The sequence below is a fragment of the Scardinius erythrophthalmus genome, assembly GCF_964197995.2.
Source record: "Scardinius erythrophthalmus genome assembly, chromosome: 18".
Taxonomy (NCBI): Eukaryota; Metazoa; Chordata; class Actinopteri; order Cypriniformes; family Leuciscidae; genus Scardinius; species Scardinius erythrophthalmus.
Window position 1 is genome coordinate 14,459,962 of NC_138238.1, and position 18,995 is coordinate 14,478,956.

Below are 18,995 nucleotides of genomic sequence, written 5' to 3' on the forward strand. Positions count from 1 at the left end.
TTTGTTTGAATTATTTTGCTCACTTATTAAAAAATAGAATACAAGGAGTTTTTCAGAAGATGCATATTCATAACTGTGACCCACAAAATCAGTTTACAAAAGCGAAGGACCGTGGACCATAGGTTCCAGACCACTGCGCTAGTGACTGGTGACTAACAACTGGAGTTAATCACCAGTGACTCTAAACACCTCTGATTGGCCATTACATTCAAACGCTCAAAAGAAATGTGCATGATTGGTTGTAATGCTTAAAAGGATACTCCACTTTTTTTGGAAATAGGCTCATTTTACAACTCCCCCAGAGTTAAACAGTTGAGTTTTACCGTTTTTGAATCCATTCAGCCAATCTCCGGTTCTGGCGGTACCATTTTTAGCATAGCTTAGCATACATCATTGAAGTGGACAAGACCATTAGCATTTCTCTCAAAAAAATGACCAAAGGGTTTCGATATTTTTCCTATTTAAAACTTGACTCTTCTGTAGTTACATCGTGCACTAAGACCGAACGGAAAATGTAAAGTTACTGCCGTGCCATGAGTGCAGCAGGCGTAATGATATGACGCAGCGCCTGAAAATAGGCTACCTTCCGTTAGCATAACCAACGTGACAACCTGCTTGCACAGGGAGCGTTGGAAGTTACCGAGCTGGGGACTATTTTCAGGCGCTGCGTCATATCATTACGCCTGCTGCACTCATGGTACGGCAGCAAAGTTTCTTGATTATTACGCAGGAATGAGAGTATAGTTCCTAGCCATATCAGCCTAGAAAATCGCAACTTTACATTTTCCGTCGGTCTTAGTGCACAATGTAACTACAGAAGAGTCAAGTGTTAAATAGGAAAAATATCAAAACTCTTTGGTCATTTTTTTGAGAGAAATACTAATGGTCTTGTCCACTTCAATGCTGCATGCTAAGCTATGCTAAAAGTGGTACCGCCAGAACCGGAGATCGGCTGAATGGATTCAAAAACGGTCAAACTCAACTTTTTAACTCTGGGGGAGTTGTAAAATGAGCCCATTTCCAAAAAAAGTGGAGTATCCCTTTAACACTGCAAAAAAAAAAAAAAACACGTAAAAGAAATCTTTGATGCAATGTTAGCAATCAACAATTTTTTCATTTTCACATTTCACTTTAATCTCAACAGTCATAATAGATTTTGTTCCCGAGGCATTTTTTTGTCCCCTTATCTTGAATTTGGGGGGCAGTTTTTCCCCAAGCCTTAATTTCCAACCCTGCCCTAGAACACCTTTTCAAACGGACACAGAAACCGCAACCAGACAAAAAAAAAACCAACTCTGATTGTTTACTTCTACTTGCACCAAATGCTCTAGTTTGAGATTTATCACTGAGACAAAAACATTCAAGCTAATTAGCTAAATATTCATATTTAAAAGAAACTGACATCTATGATAATAATATAAACTAACCTTCCAGTAGCATTTCTGGGACATCAGCCTGAAAGCGTGGACCAACACGAATCTCGCCCTTATCGGCCAATAGTGTCTTCTGTGTGGGGTCGTACACCAATGAGTAAAAAAATGTGTCCTGAGAAAGAGAGAGTGCAAAAGCAATGGTTAAACAATAATTCATTCAAATTAGGCATCCAATCAATCAGATACAAAATAGCATTTAAAGACTTTACCTCTCTCTCAAGGTAGGAGAGCACAGCTTCTGTCTCGTTCAGGAGGGCCACACTGCACTTCCCCCTATTTCCACCACCCCAGAAGAAAAAAAATAATAAATGATTAAAACATGCAGCCCAATGTGTTATGTTCTGCATCCAGCTGTATCCACAGATCCTCTAATCCACAGCACAGTAAAAGGGGGGACGAAGGGGGAGACACTAGGTGCAAGATTACAGAAGAATGTGTGAGTGTGTGATGGTGACATGAGTAAAGATGAAAAGGTGAGAAAAGAGCAGATGGGTGAGAGGACTATAATAAAATTCAGGAAATTAAAGGAGAAAGGGCAGAGAGAGGAAACAGATAAGAGACAGACACAGACAATGAGAAAGCGCTGAACAAAATCATTATGGAGCTATTGGACAGTGGAAAGCGGATGCTAATCTCTCTGTGCTTCCATGAACCACGAACGCTGCCACGTCTACATCCAACCTGCACTGTTGGGGAAGCTACTTTAAAACTGTAGCTACCCAAGCTACTAATTTAAAGGGATATTCCCCAAATTAAAATGTTTACTTACCATCATGGCATTCCAAACCTGTATGACTCACTTTTTGTTCACACAGTTTAAGTCAATGGTGACCAAAACTGTCTGCTTACCAACAGTTTTCTAAATATCTTCTTTTGATTTCCACAGAAAAAAAAGTCAGTCATACAGGTTTGCAACGATGTAAGGGTGCGTTATATATAGTTATTACATGGCTTGGTTGAATTCTAATGTAGAATGCGGTCAGTTATTTCTTGATAACAGACCGCTGCCAAGTATAACACACCGTTGCCATGAAAAACAGAGCGTTGCTATGGACGCAGGATTCTAACCGTAGAGACAGAACGGACTATTTTCTTTAGCGGAAGCAATACAATCGTGTTTAAATCAATAAACTCCTTTTTAAATCAAATTATTGATTTATTTGGTAGGTAGCCATGTAATAAAGCGGGACAATGTAGAGCGAGGCGGTTGTTATAGCGAATACAATCCCTTCAGGCTGATTCAAGACCCCGACGCGAATCAGCCTGTCGGGGTTGTATTCACTATAACAACCGCCTCGCTCTACATTATCCCTATCCCTCGAGCGCACACACGTCACTCGCACACAAAGATCGGAGATCGTGCTGCTCACACAGAAACAGGAGCAGAAAAATTTCTTGCCAACGCTGACCAACGACTTTTAATAAATTTACTTCACTGCTCAATCACATACATTATATTATTTAGAAAGGAGTTGGCAATGTCGCCGATTTTGAAGTAATTCAACTTACAGCTTCATTGCTAGTAGAGACGCTGCACAGACGCAGGTAATTCACACGCACATCTCTCTTGAAAGGCTAATTCATTCAAATAAATGTTATAATTTAATCAAATAAATGTAACCTTACCGCACTACTTTATTTATGTGTCTGATTTAAAGTGGACAAAGCGCTAGATTGTGATAATAACTGACGTAAATATTGCTGTCAAAAATTGTCTTTTTGTTCTTTTCATTTATTTATTAAGAAGGGAGCAATACACCACTACTCCTTGGACAAAGCAGCTTGTTACAGAAAAAAGTTATGTATTTTGAAAAGCTATTGGCACTTTGCCCTCAAACTTCCACCATTGGTAGTACCAATGGCTGGTTAGAATGCTTGAACAAACCTACCTACAAATGGTATTTTTAACAACAAAAGAAAAATTACGATTGCTAATTTAAAATCAGTAACTGAGATTCAGCTGGTGCATAATCATAATTAAAATTCACTCTTATGTACGAAGTATTAAAGATGATACATCTTAAATTTATTTTATTGGGTGACGGAGCAACATTTTTTTTTATATAAAATTGAACTCAATCTTGATGTGTCCAGTTCCTCACAAAATACATTATACCATGAAAAGGCCAGCTAGCCTTCTACAATGGCTGCTCAATATTTATGGATCACAGAAGCCAAAAGAAGAAGAAAAAAAACAAAGAAAGAAGAAAGGGAGTGACATTTCCTTTATTTGGAGGCCGATATCAATTTCAGTAAGCACAGCAGGCCTCTCCAAACCTCGGCACCACCACTAATGTTTCTCATAGGAGGCTACCCTTTGATAAGAAGCACTGCCACCCGGCTCCAGGCCGCTAATGCATTTATCACCTGAATCACAGCGGGTGCTACAGAAGCCCTGGGGTGCCATTGGCCAGTTAAAGGATGGATGCAGAACTGTGACTCACATCCTAGTGTGGGCTGTGCAACATGGGGGCTGTTATCTTACCTCAACGGCCCCTTGAAAATTTGAACTGAGGATTAAATGGCACGCTTCGGTCTATCATATATTTAGAAGCATTTGAACGTGTGTTCAACCTGGTTTACCTGATGTGTGTGGCAGGGAGGGATTCGTACTGCCGGGAAAGGAAAAGCTCTCTGTGACGAAGCTGATGTTTCTGTTTTTCAGAGAGGTCTGGCTCTGAGGGGCTTTCCTTCTCTTCTTCCAGGTCCTCTGTATGAAGGGAATTAGAAATGGGTCAAAAGGCATGGTCACGCATATAAATGACTGTTTGCATTAGCAGCCACATTAGAGGAGACCAACCGAATCAGCCGAATGCAAATACTTTTTGCATACACAAAGCAGATCTTAAAGATGACAGCCATCTTTATTGTCATTTGGTGTTTACTGTGTTGGGTTGCGATCAACACAAAATGATTAAAGTGTAATTTATTGTGAATTGTAGTCTTTGGAGTAGAGTGGCCATTGGTTTTGTAATCTGTATTTGATCGTATGATTGAGGGGCCGTTTACGCGACAGTTTTTAAATAAAAACAGAAAACTTTTTATGCATTTGGGCATTCATTTACATGCCAATGGCGTTTTGGGGGCCTGAAAAAACAACCTTACGAAAACATGTTTCAAAGTGAAAGTTTTTGAAAACCATATCGTTATCTTCTCCGTTTATTAAAACACAAATTTGGGAAAACGGTGACGTCACGCGCATGCGTATTACGTGTTCAGTCTATAGACGCGTAGTGTTTATTTACAAAGTGGCATCGCCAACTACTGGCCTGGCATGCAAAATACAGCGTTATATTCCATTCAACGGTCTGTGTGAACAGGAATCATTTTGACAACCTTGCTGAAAAAAAAAGAAAAAAGAAAAGCAAACGAAAAAAACTTTTCTGTTTTTAGTACGTTGTGTAAACACCCTGAAAGCAACATTTATGGCAAAGCAACTTTGAGTTTTTGAAAAAATAACGATAACAATGATAATTATTAAGTAAAATACTGCGTAAACATCCAATAACATGATATACTTAAGTAATAAATAAAAAAGTAGCACCTGTTTCCTTAAACTTAGGTTAGTCGTACATTGTTAACTACCAGCTACAGAACCAATCAAAAGTTTGGGGTGAGTGGATTTTTTTTTTTTAAAGAAAGTAATACTTTTATGCAGCAAGGATGCATTAAATTGATCAAAAGTGACAGTAAAGACATTTCTAATGCACAAAAGTTTTCTATTACTTTTAAACTCACTACTCACTAAGATTGCTGAAAAAAAAACATTCCCACAAAAATATTAAGCAGCACAAACGTTCTTAAAATTATAAGAAATGTTTCTTGGGCACAAAATCAGCATATTAGAATAATTACTAAATATTCATGTGACAATGAAGACTGGAGTAATGGCTGCTGATGAATCTGACATTATAACTTTTAAAAAATAACATTTTGCAATTTAAAAAAAATAATAAAATTGAAAACCATTAGTCTAATAATATTTCAAATTACTGTATTTTGATGAAATAATTGGCATGATGAGACTTTTTAAAATAATTGAAAAAATATCTTAGCAATTCCAAACTTTTGAACAGTAGAGTGCATTATTGTAATTAGAGAGTAATTATTCTTCTTCTGCCAATTAATATAATTGAATAGCTTAACTGTATGGCTGTTTATAGTTGCCAGGCATCATGTGGTCACAGGAGTCACATAAATAATTTATTTACTATATTTTATTTTATATATATATATATATATATATTCCAATCTATTTTTAAAACAGTTTTCTAACAGTAAACAATTGATTTTGGCATTTGCTGACCAAGTTCACTAACTGCAACTGGAGAGGAGGCCAGTGTTGACTAGGCGTTTAGTGTAGAAATATACCTCTGCTGTCTAAATCAACAGTCCCCAAATGAAACTAGGACACAGAAATTATTCAGGCCAGCTTTGTTTACTTTCCTGGAAATGCTACAATTTAGTTATACGCAAGTATGAAATGACTACCACTTTCACTGCTACTGCTTATCATGCCTAGCAGGGGTCTTAAACAACATTCCGACAAATGTATTTCACTTATCCTTTTCCTTCACTCTTTCATTTACTCAGCATTGAAACACTGAGTCAAGCGAAACAGCTCCTATACCAGTTGATAAAGACAAATCTGTTGAGGGCCTCTGAAACATTATGAAATTAGGAAGCCCTGCTGCCCAATTGCTGGCATCTGGTCCTGGTACTCCAGTGATTACAGATCCCCTGCTGACTTACACAGGCATCAGAGCACAGACGCATACGCATACAAGAGCAATTTCAAATGACTTCTAATTATCATGCAAATGACCACTCATGCATGCCACGTCACAGACCACCCTTGGTTTCCTTGACGATACATTCACATTGCCCTGGAAAACACTCATGTTCACTCACTTGCGTGCTTGTCAGCCAGCTGGATGAGGCTCTGTGAGATGTCCCTTCTCCTGTAGAAACAGACCACCTTTGCCTCCACATTGCCGCTTGCCGTCTGAAAGGAGAGACAAATAAGGTCACCGTGAGGAAACTTCATGCAGTATCTGGGGACACTGAACCTAATCACCTCAATTAATTAATACAGAAAAAGCTTAAACCTGAGGTTGCAGTCTATTATGTTTAATTAGCAGTGCAGTGTTGAATTTATAATACCGGCTGTGTCTGCACTCTTCTGAGGAGCAATCGAAAAAACGACAAGCAGCCCAGTTAAAAAAAAAAAAGGCATGCGACAATATACGCCTGATAAACAAGATTTAAATGAGATCCTGAAAAGTTAAAAAAGATGAAGAGATAAAATTCTTATAATTTATTGCTGCAAATCAATTAAAAGTTATAATACAACTAGTTGCATGATACACATGTTAAATTAAATCAAAATAATTTAAATTAATAACATAAATATTTCCTGAGAAAATCCCCATATGAAGATAATTTAATAATCTCACTAAATGTTAAGCTGATGCCTCTGAAATAAATAAAATTCACCGCACATCCATAAACTCATGTAATCAATAATATCCCTCAAAGCTTGTTTTCTCCTATTGTATAGGACAATCAGTATCAATAAGAGGTTGTGGGAGAAGAATAATGCAGACGGAGTGCATCTCAATGCTCAATGGCCACAGGGTAATTATATGTTTGGACTTTTGACAGACCTCGTGGCAAAGGTCAGAGCAGAATAACAACCTGCAAGCGAACTGAATTTGCCTGACAACTGAATCCTCTAATTTGACAAATATGTTAAAAGGTGTGTCATGTCACCTTTAGATTTGATGACTGACCAATGACAATACTGTGCAGTGGAGCATGCTGACAACAAAAGCATAATGAGATGATTTTGCATTGTGCATTATGGACTATGTGAAATCGAGGCTTCTTAAAAAAAATCCCTCAGCATTTAATATTTAAAGAGCTGAATCATCTTTGATCATAATACAGACATTGTACAGGTCACCAGGCATCACCATACATCACTAAAGGGACCCCTGGAAGCAGTCAGTTGCTTTCCATACATCACACAGATGCAGTTTCTCAGCAAACAAGTGTTGGAGATAGTAAAAATGCAACAGACTGAAGGGAGAAGCGCACCGAAATGCAAGTAATTTGGCTCTGGGTGAAGTGGCTGAGCTTGTTGTGTCGATGTCTTGACAATGTTGCGTCGACACCCTACCAGTACACCCAGCGTCCACCAACCCAGACTTCTCCCTCCCAGCCCTGAGGCCAAAGTACCTTATTCAGTTCCTCTATTCGCCTGATCAGATAGGGGTTGCTTGAAGAATTCTCAAAGAAGACATAATCTGTAGAAGAAGATAAAAAGCACTGGATTATTTTGTTAGCAATATGAAAACCACACATCAGGGCTTGGATGACTTTAAGGACTGTATTATTTTGAAATTCACATTACAAAAAAACAACAACTGGAAAACGTTGCATCTCATTCTCCCATTTAAAATGTCACAGAACATACAACTCCATATATTAAATATGCTTTAACACCACACCACGTTTCCTGTAAGTGCTCAGTCCAAATAAATCAGGCTTGAAATACAGAAACTTAAAAAAATTGGGTATAGCTACAGTTCAAAACAATATACTCGGGCCAGATACCATAGTAATCCATTCATTAACTATGGGGGGAATGATTTCTGCAATGACCAGGCATTTAAAATAAGAAAAAGTTGTCCAGTGGTCTTATTTTTATGTGAACGGTAAAATTCACAGACTGGTATAATGGATAATAAATAAAGTATTCATAAAGTACAAGGCATTAAAGATAAAACGACCATTTAATTCACATACTACCTCCAAATGCTTACTTTAGATAATGAAGAAAATTCGTATAAATGGTACATTTTATAATGTACTGCTCGTGTTAATAAAAATATCCTACAACATAGGCTACAGAAAACTCTTACCAAATGGGATTTGAGATCTGACAAAATAGTCATGTTGTGTTTAGGTATGGTATACACTTAGAAAGCAATATGAGTGAAGAATATGCAGTTGCATGCTCGTAAACAAACACTTCATTCATGCAAACAACCGAATTCTGTTCATGGTCATTTGAGTCACATTCCGATACATGTATCTTCGGCATAACCGAGCACACAAGAAACGGGTTACATTAGAACAATGCAATGTAATAATTTATCACACAGACTGTGCAATTGATTCATTGAAACTATGACCAAGCTGCAAAATCTGTTACAATGGCACTGAATTAACTACGCCATGAAACGATGTCAAATTCCGCGGCACTGACTATTATGTAGCCGGCTAATGCCACAAACAAACGACGCGGCGGTTTTATAGTAAAGACATGTTGATGTTTAGATGCATGACAACAAATACACCTCAAAACAGTTTATATTCATAATGTTTCAGTGAATAAGTGGCAGAAGCTCAATAAGGTTTCTCTGTGGAAAGCCGAGTGAGGGGTTGCTGTTAAATGTTAGCTCGCGTTGCTACCTTGCATGCCGATTGAGGACCCGTAACTAATGGATACGTGCCAAAAAATGAGACAAATGATCACAAAGAAAAACATCGGCGTCAAAAATAGGCATGGCCAGGTCGCAAGCATATCTGGCATTTATCCTATATGGACAAAACCAAGAGAAATGTGCTATATACGAGTGTTCCCATGTGCTTTACATATAGTAGTGATTATTTGTTTATGATGTGGCTAGCTAGCAACATAGCCTGCTTGCTAAAATGCTAGTGCGGCTATGATAGTTTAAGAGGCCTGACCCACATCAGTAACCAAAATATTCTCATCCACGTTATCGCTTTCTTTTGCAAGGACACTGCACGTGTTAAGAGTTTAAAAGTGAGCGGCCGGTTGCGGGAATTGCGCTGAAATGAACCCCTGCCTCCCAGACAGGTCTGGCGGCGGTGCCTGTGTTTTGACTTGCGTTAATTCAGAATATAGACGGACATACCTCCGACCCGGTACATGTTGGCCGCCATTTCTGCCCTCCCGGAGTGTTAAAAAACCAAACCATAAACTAAAATAAAAACAAAATAAATATGTGAATCAAAAAGACATCTACGTCCTGTGACCTGTTATAAAGCAAACTGGCTTAAGATGTTATAGATACGGGGCATGGACCTCTGTAAGAATAGGAGATTTTTTGCAGCCCCCCTCCCGAGATTCACAGTACAATACAGTAACTCACGCGCTAGAAAAGGCTCGAGCGCAGCAGCTTCCTGATGATGATGAGAGAGGAGGAGAGAAAAGAGGAGGGAGGGAGGGAAGGAGGAGGGTGAATGAAATCTATAGTCTGAACCCTCATCTTGACCCTCATGATCGTTTTTTTTTTTTTTGCACAGAGGATAAAATCAAACTTGGTCATGTACATTTAATTAAAAAAAAAGTAATATTACAAATAATAAACAATAATGTTTAATGTAAGGCTTTAAAAAATATTTAATGCTTTTTAAAAATGTCAATAAATAGCTTAACTGTGGGAAGCATGGATGGTACTCTACATTGAAAAATTGTAACACTTTCATTAGGTCTCAAATTAGTTAATGCATGAACTAGGCTACAATTAACTAACAATTATCAATATATTTTTACAGAATTTATTAACATTAGTTAAAAAAAGGTTTATAAAAACCGTACTGTAAAGTGTAATCAAAAATCTAACTAATAGCCTAGATGCTGATTAAAAAAATAAAAATAAAATAGGCTACCTAGCTAGGCGTTCGAATCATTCAGACTGAATCAAGAATCGATTCAGACCGATTTGGTAACCTTTTGGATGATTCATTCATTGAAAAGTGATTAATTCGACTCGTCAGCCAATTCTGATTCTAAACAGCCGACCGAAAACACGGGAAAAGTCAATAAAAAGCAATAAAATAGTTTCGATTCTTGATAATCTTCTAAAAAAAATTACCTCGCTTCTAAGAAATAAACTAGCCTAATCTCTTTGGCACAACAAGGAAATTCTCAAGGCTACTAATCTGACTTCACCTACAATTTGAACAACCTCCAGTTGTCAATATAATAGGCATACAATGCTGCAGTAGCCTACCAATACAATACTACAGTTCCTTCGGGGTAATTCCCATTCACACGTTCTTCATATTAGGCTTCATAGTCCATTAACTAATGTTCACAGATAGGTTGACCAAAAATCGTGTAGAAGTATTGCCATTAACTAATGTAGTTAACTAATTGTAACAAATTAAACCTTATATTAAAGTGTAACAAAAAAAAAAAAAAAAAGGCCAAGATGTGACGATAAAAACTAAATTAAGTTAGAACTACCTAGGCTACTTAACTGACCAGCGCACGAGTCAGCTGTTCGAATCATTCAGGCTGAATCGCGAATCGATTCGGACCGTTTTGGTAACCTGTTGGAATGATTCATTGAAAAGTGATTAACTCGACTCGTCAGCCAATTCTGATTCTAAACAGCCGACCGAAAACACGGGAAAATTGATAAAAAGCGAATAAAATAGTTTCACTTCTTGAACATGATTAAAAAGATCAAAATTACATCGCTTCTAAGAAATTAACACAACAATATAGGGCTCAATGTAGGCCTATGGTTTTAGTTTTAGGGTGTGGCTGGACAACCAATAAGGGGAAGAACGTGCATTGATTTTTAACATTGAATATTTTATTACCCCTACTGGTGACATGTCCCCTAGGGTCTACTTCATCAATAGTGCAGCAAGTTCACTTGTAAATCCCATGCTTGCGTCGTAAAAAAACTCGTTTTTCGTTTGGGAACGCCCGTCCTCGGGAGCTCATGATCGAGAGCGCAATAGGCTTGTCGATCTGTGACATCACTGTATGAAACAGCCCACTGAAGGCTGGAGTTTAGATGATGCACAAAGAAACAAGTCACTTTTCCACGGTTCCCCTAAGTGACACGCGCTCAACCTGGAAGAAAAAAAATCCCTTTATAATCTGACATACTGATTTGGATTCGCGAGTTTTGAGCTGTTTTTTTCTTTTCTTTTTCTTTTTCTCGTGCTTACAGAAATGTACTGGATTTTAACCATGACCATCATTAAGCCATATTGCACGTCGTTTCTCTATTTTCCACTCGAATCGATGATGTCAATCTGATCCAAAATGAAGTTTGGGAAGAATATATGCATCCTAAACGTCGGTGGCACCAAGTATGCGTTCACGAGAGAAGTTATCAAGGATTTTCCCCTCCGAAGAGTGAGCAGGCTCCACAGCTGCTCCTCTGAAAAGGAGGTCTTGGAGGTATGTGATGATTATGACCGAGAGAGGAACGAGTTTTTCTTCGACAGGCACTCTGAGGCGTTTGTCTTTATTATGCTTTATGTCCGATCTGGAAAGCTCAGGTTTGTCCCGCAGATGTGCGAGCTTTCCTTTTACAACGAGATGATCTACTGGGGTTTGGAGAGCTCGCATTTGGAGTTTTGTTGCCAGCGACGACTGGAGGAAAGGATGTCCGACACATTCACGTACGTTTCAGAGGAGGACATCAAGGCAGAGGTGGAGTCCAGAAGTGAGGAGGATCAGGTCACCAGGCTCGCCCCGGAGACAGGGAACGCGCGGTGGCTGGAGAGGATGAGGAGGACTTTTGAGGAGCCAGCTTCTTCTCTCGCTGCGCAGATCCTGGCATCAGTGTCAGTGGTTTTTGTCATTATGTCTATGGTCATCCTCTGTGCGAGCACTCTGCCGGACTGGGATACAGCAAAAAACAATACAGTGGAAGAACACAGGTATATGCATGAATTCAAATTATGTGGTATGTGGTACACGTATACATTTATGAAAAATGAGATGCATCTCTCACAGGACAGCTCAGCTTTATGAGCATGCCCACCTTCCATAGCTCCATATAATTGAAGGAATCGTGCTCTTCTGCACACATGATCTCAGATGCATTTTGTGACGGTACAGGTTTGCCCCTCTGAACTTACTTAATTGTCTTGTCTGTTTGATTCTTACCATGTTTTGTATCCTATTACTTTGCGAGCTCCATTCAGACCATCTTTTCCCCATTAAAAATGAAAGCAACACTGACATGAAAGTTAAACTGAAATCTTAATAAGTGCGTTGACACAATTTTTCTGTTTACAGAAAATGAATTTGGACTTTCAAAGCATGTGACGTGATCAATCAGGACACTTTGAATAATAGGCTATAATTTTTATATGCAATAATATTAAAAATGCAATTACCATTTTTTATATTTTTGCTGATTATGTTCCTTTTCATATGTATTACAGGAATATCAATATTAGTATTGAAAAATACAAAAACGACATTTCAGTAATCCTGATAATGCAAGCTGAAGGCTGCGAAGTATTGCGATGGTGATGTTTGTTTTCTAACTGACGAACTTCGATTGGCCAGTAGACGTCGCCAAAAATATCTGACGTCAGCATGAGCTCTGCAGAGGAGACCGGGGAATGTTGTAACATATTTTGTTTCAGCGTCTGTAACGGTTAGAAGTTTTTGCGTTCTCAAACTTTTAATATAACATTCTCACATCTGTCTACAAATTAAATTAGATGAGTCTATACGTATTCCCCCAACTGTGCAAATTCATGGCAAGTAGCCTACGTACAACCTATCTCACTACAGGAGCGAGTTGGAACACCAGTCGAAAACATGGATAGGCTATGTTATATTTGTCCATGCATTAAATTATGTTAATCAGAGTTATTTGTCCAAAATAGTTACTATGCAAAAATAGCTTGCATGTTTGTGAATCATTCACTCAATATGAACGCTCCCATTTTGTGTTTTCTTTGTAGTGTTACTAACCCTTCTCTGCTCAGCTTGCATGGATGTTAAATAGCCTATCAAATAAAAAAAACAGAACCTACACATTTCGACATTTAGCATCTACTAACATGATTACAAATCAAATTATAATCCAGATGAAAATGAGCCTATTTTATTACCTTAAAATAGTTTTCTGACCCTTGGATCCATTATATTTTTACAAAGAGAATTAAAACTTCTACTGTTACCTCAGGAGGGTGGTGATTTCTTTTGAACTTGAACATTTATTTGAACTTAATTGGCTAAACTGGTGGTGTTATGACACGCGTCATGTTCCAACACTAGTCTTCCCTGCATTTAGACCGGCTGTAAAATTAAATCTCTATATTCTATTTTATGCACACATTTTATCATCATCCAATGTGAACATGACATCTTCCTGGTTCTCTCCATCAGAGATTAAAAATTCCAGTCATGTTTTCATATTCCCTGAATTGGGTCACATTGTCATTTTGGGTATTCCCTTGTCGCCGTCTCTCTCTTTCTCTTCTCTCTCTTCTCTCTCTCTCTCCCTCTCTCTTTGGAAGTATTTGTGAGTAGGGCATAAGGTTTTTTCTTTATGTATCCAGTGCAGTCTTGATTCCATTTCCCACAGTGGCCCCTGTTTGTCTCAGGGTTCAGGTATGTTCTCATATGTGTGTAACGAGCTGGAAATAAACCCAGTTTGGTTTTTCATGCATGCAGTCTTACAGTATTATCAAAAATGTGGATATCATTCCCATGCTTTGTATTCATCTTTAAATGTCCGTTCATTCGTTGCCTGTAGAGGTCCAAATGTATAGTTTTTATGTTCATCATGCCTACTGAGGAATGATTAGCATATATACAGTATATATGCACTTGCTGTTAACCCAGCATTCTAGCATTTGTGGGCACATGTACATATATTATCACATCTTCTCTTATTTCACAGTGTTCTTGGCCCTGTTTACATGCATTCATGCCGAAACTGCTGTCCTCACTGTAATTATAAGTCTGTCACGGGTCTATAAATTTGCTTAGAACATTACAGTAAAACCATTCAGAGTGAAAGAGCAAATTCAGGGGCACATTTTTTAGATGCAGCCTTTCACAAATCAATTTCTTTGTTCAAATATTAAAAGGAGATTAAGTTGAATGTGCACTCAAATCTAAAAAAAATCTATTTCTTTTTTTTTTTGTGGAGGGATCGTAAGTTCAAGGACTACTAAGCAAGCATAACTTCCTGCCTTTCAGCTTCCATAGACACTGACACTGTCAACAAAACACTGGAGCTGTTTACACGATCTGAATGAGAGGACATTTTCCATAGAAAGCACATTGACCGCATGGCTGCATGAAATCTTATCTAAACACTTTGCATGACTTGTTTATTAAAAATAACAGAGCTAAAACTTATTTGAAGGCTACTTAGCAACATTTTTAGTGGTTATTATTTATATTTTCACATTCACTGATAATATTCTTGGGAGTGTTTGGAATATTCCAGGTTTGATACAAGTTAATCTGAATCAATAGCATTTGTGGCATAAGGTTGATACCACACAAAAATGTTGTTTTCTTAAGAAGAAAAAAAATCAAGGTTACAATAAGAATCTTACAATGGAAGTGAATGGGACCAATTTTTAAAGGCAGAAATGCGAAGCGTAATTATATAAAAGCACTTACATTGATTCTTCTATAACTTGTGTATTATTTGAGCTGGTTATGTTGTAATTTTTATATTCGTTTTAGGGTTTTACAGTTTATTTTGTTGCATTGAGAAAGTTCACACAGATAAGGTTAGTTTTTACTAAATGACTAAATGTAGGCTACTATTTTTTACAAATTCGTGTTAAAATGCATATTGCATGTTTTGTGGCCAACACTATTGAAACAGTGAGTATTTTAATGTTAACAGATTCAGATTGGCCCCATTTACTTCTATTGTAAGTGCCATACTGTTACCTAGATTTTTACATTTTTAAATAATAATAATTATATAGCGTTTTTAAAGCAATCTTTTCAAGGCGCTTGCACAGAGAACAATAAAAAAAACAAAAAATAAACACACTCTTAGAAGAAAATGTTCATCTTCGGAACACAAATGAAGATCTTTTTGAATAAATCTGAGAGCTTTCTGTCTCTTGATTGACAGCTACGGCATTCAAACTTTGACGCTTCAAAAAGTTAATAAAGAGACGGTAAAACTTTAGCAGTTTAGTCCAAATATTCTGAAGAGACTCGATCTCTTTAAATTAATAGATTTAATTCAGGCTTTTATTCACATTTTAACATTGATCAGTGAACATAAACAGAAGCTCAACCAAACCTTATCTGATAATCTGACACACGAGAATGAACCTCATTGGTTCTCGCACTTCAAGCAAACATGCTTGAGCTCCTGTTTACCACAGCTGATGTGTGAGTTGATGATTGTTTATATGTGAATAAAAGCTTAAATTCAATCTATTCATCATATAAAGCGATTGAGTCTCTTCAAAAAAGTTTGTACTAAACCGCTCAATTCATATGGATTAGTTTTACAATCTCTTCAGTCAAAGTGGTAGTTGCATAGACTATCAATGGAGGGACAGAAATCTCTCAAATTTCATCAAAAATATCTTCATTTGTGTTCCGAAGATGAACAAAGTCTTATGGGTTTAGAACGACATGAGGGAGAGTAATTAATGACAGAATTTTCCTTTTTGGGTGTACTAACCCTTTAAAAGATTCTGTCAGGCACTCCATATATATAACCTTTTAGGTGTTTGCAAAAGGATTTAGTTATGGATTTGTTTTTAATTCATAAAAAAAAACTGAAACATGTTAAACATAAAAGTATTATGCAGTAATTTTCTCCTTATATAGAACCTTTTTGGCATAAAGGGTTCTTTAAAATTGAGCCAAGAACCCTAAGGTTCTATATAGAATCCCACTGAACCTTTTTTTTTTTCTTAGAGTGGAGAGGAGGAACGAGTGGAAATGAATGTTTGTGTGGTAAAACAACATTATGCCACAAATGCTGTCACTTAGCTTAACTTGCACTAAACTCAGAAACAAAAAAATTTAATCAAATCCCTGTCATAACCTCTAACTTTCTCTTTGTGTTTTCCTTCCCATGTCTCTTTCTCTCTATTCTCCCCATTTCACACAGGATTATCGAGGCGGTGTGCATCGGCTGGTTCACTGCCGAATGCATAGTGCGTTTCATTGTCTCACGGGACAAATGTGAGTTTGTGCGCCGCCCCCTTAATATTATTGACCTGCTGGCGATCACTCCTTACTATGTGTCTGTCGCTATGACAGCGCTGACAGGAGAAAACCCTCAGCTACAGCGAGCGGGAGTCACCCTGCGTGTATTACGAATGATGCGCGTCTTTTGGCTAATCAAGTTGGCGCGTCACTTCCTCGGGCTGCAGACGCTCGGACTGACGCTGCGCAGGTGCTACCGCGAGATGGTCATGCTGATGGTGTTTGTCTGCGTCGCAATGGCGATATTCAGCGCCCTGGCACAGCTGTTGGAGCACGGCCTTGACCTGGAGACTAGCAATGAGGACTACGCCAGCATCCCGGCAGCCTGCTGGTGGGTTATTATCTCCATGACCACCGTCGGCTATGGAGACATGTATCCCATCACCATTCCGGGACGCGTGCTGGGTGGCGTGTGCGTTGTGAGTGGCATTGTGCTGCTGGCTCTGCCCATTACCTTTATCTACCACAGCTTTGTGCAGTGCTACCAAGAACTCAAATTCCGCTCAGCACGCTGCGTGCGAAGTCTCTCCTCTGAGTTTCTCAACTGACTGTTGCACAGTTCGTCATGAGATCCTCTGAAACCTGCTGGTCTTCAGCTTTGCAACATCACCTGCTCTTCTGTGCCTTTATTTTGTACCAAGATCTAAAATATAGCGCTATTCTGTTTGGGGGAAAAAAATCAGCGTTTAGACTCTCTATTATATCCAAATAATAACACAAGTACCTCTGTACTCAAGGACACATCGATGTTGACAATTACAGGCATCTGGAACCATTTCTGTCCATCCTGGGACTAACAGAACAGGACAAAAGAGACAAATCAAAGCTGGAAAGTGCACAAAAAAGAATTACGATCCAAAGGAAATACATAAGCCAATGTTTGTGTTGTAACCCCCTTCCTGTGTGAACGAATAAACCCGATCCAACAGCATTTTTCAGTGTACGAAATGGACAACTGTGGCATTTGACGACTACAGATGGCCAGGCTGCCTGGAAGGGGCATCTGGCGGGACCTTGTGTCCTGTCAGTGCTCCAGCCTAGAAGGAGCTTACACAAATTCTCATGTTTCCATGGAGAGGTCCCTCCGACTTGCTAAATCATTAATTCAGCTCCCAATAAAGTGGCAAAGCAAGGGAAACCAAAGTAAAAGGTTTTAGAGTGGCCACATAGAAGCGATCCGGAAGCAAATACTGTGATTGTTTTGACATCAAAGCCACTGTTGAATGTGCAGTTTCAAATGAAGTTAAAGGTCTTACTCATAGAATGGTAGTTAACATTACTAAGCCACAAAAAAACAAACATCAGCTGTTCATCCAGACAGCGACAAGTCTGCAACCTGTCCATACACGACTGTGTGAATCAAGAGGCGTTAACTAAATTGATTAGCAAACACCTCACCCACACACTCACCAGTAGGAGGGTTGTCACTCGCTTCCTTCCTCCTCTTTGAATACAAGCACAAAATCAAACCTCTTTTCCTCATTCAAGGGACTTTCTGAGTTTGTGTCTCCTGGAAAATAAGATTTTGGGTTGTATTTAATAAGATATGCTGCACATGATTAGGTTTATTGACGGGAATACAGTCGATTTTATAAAAGTATTTCATTAAGCATCAAGAACAGTTTGGAAACATTGACTATATAATACAGATTTTTAGCTAAATTGATTATAATGTCAAAATTAGATAGAGTGCATTGATTAATTCAGGTTATCCTATAATGACATAATTTGTCTTTAGCTTAAATCGTCATGTCAGTGTTGGGATCTTATAATTGCAGAAACATTGCTTGGTTGACGTCACACCACACGTTTATTTTTGCATCTGTATGGAGACATATGCCTTCATAGCTGTATCATTTTGTAGCTGTATTTGTGGCTATTTAAAAGGGTCATAATGATGCAAATGAAATCTTATGTAGCTCTATTCTGTAACCTAAAATGTATTTGGTTGGTAAAGACAAGATTAATTATGTCTATGAAGAAAATAAAGAAATGTTTACTGAGTCAAGCCTGATTATTTAGCTAATTATAATACAAGAATGTGGCACAAATGTGAAATATGTTAAGCAATGGCAAAGTAGGTTACCTCTAAATGTTTTAATGACTGTGTCTAGGTGCCCGTTTTTACTCCAGTGAATATTAGGGTGGCTTTATTTACAGGCACACCTGTCAGGTTACGTCTTGTTTTTTTTTTCTGTTTAAGTTTTAGGCTGCATCCGAAATCGCATACACCTATAGTAACAGTATGACAAAAGAAGTAGGCCTATGTCTGAATTCACAGTAGCCTACTCATATAAGAGTAGGCAAAAAGTACCCACATGACCTACTACTTCCAGAGATTCTGAGGTGTGCATGTGATGGACACTACTATCCCATCAGGCCACGGGAGAGGATTCATGAAGGGCAGTGAAGCGGCCTGGTAAGGGCTACTGACACTGTTAGATCACATGATAATGACAACATGGCAGTACGTCCGAATTACATTCATAAATACAGACATTAATATATAGAATATGCTGTTATAACGGTCGTGAAGTAATTACTTATTCAAA

At 38.2% G+C, this 18,995-nt stretch overlaps 2 protein-coding genes across 3 annotated transcripts in view; one reads left to right on the forward strand and one right to left on the reverse strand.

Annotated features, from left to right (window-relative positions):
• The window catches only part of mta3 (metastasis associated 1 family, member 3), a 37,011-nt gene extending 27,370 nt beyond the window's left edge, over positions 1-9,641 (reverse strand). The window contains exons 1-6 of the mRNA XM_081393097.1: positions 9,383-9,641; positions 7,674-7,741; positions 6,345-6,438; positions 4,017-4,143; positions 1,643-1,706; positions 1,428-1,545 (exon numbers count right to left, since the gene is read on the reverse strand). Of these exons, the coding sequence (XP_081249223.1) occupies positions 1,428-1,545; positions 1,643-1,706; positions 4,017-4,143; positions 6,345-6,438; positions 7,674-7,741; positions 9,383-9,410 (499 nt within the window). The 5' untranslated portion in view covers positions 9,411-9,641. The remainder of the gene's footprint in view (positions 1-1,427; positions 1,546-1,642; positions 1,707-4,016; positions 4,144-6,344; positions 6,439-7,673; positions 7,742-9,382) is intronic.
• Positions 9,642-11,395: 1,754 nt separating this feature from the next.
• On the forward strand, positions 11,396-17,373 carry kcng3 (potassium voltage-gated channel, subfamily G, member 3). 2 transcript variants are annotated; one of them, XM_081392292.1, is made up of 2 exons: positions 11,396-12,158; positions 16,346-17,373. In XM_081392292.1, exons 1-2 carry the CDS (start codon positions 11,536-11,538, stop codon positions 16,989-16,991), a joined length of 1,269 nt encoding a protein of 422 aa, XP_081248418.1. In that variant the 5' UTR covers positions 11,396-11,535; the 3' UTR covers positions 16,992-17,373. The 2 variants fall into 2 exon arrangements, with proteins under 2 accessions (XP_081248418.1, XP_081248419.1); XM_081392293.1 differs by having other exon boundaries at positions 11,396-12,191; positions 16,346-17,109.
• Positions 17,374-18,995: the final 1,622 nt, after the last annotated feature.

What these genes read in the sequence shown, in the direction of transcription:
- kcng3 (XM_081392293.1), top strand. Translation starts at nt 11,536, where the DNA reads ATGAAGTTTGGGAAGAATATATGCATCCTAAACGTCGGTGGCACCAAG. An exon ending in TTCAAATTATGTGGTATGTG is followed by an intron (nt 12,192 to 16,345) that starts GTACACGTATAC and finishes CATTTCACACAG; the next exon opens with GATTATCGAGGCGGTGTGCA.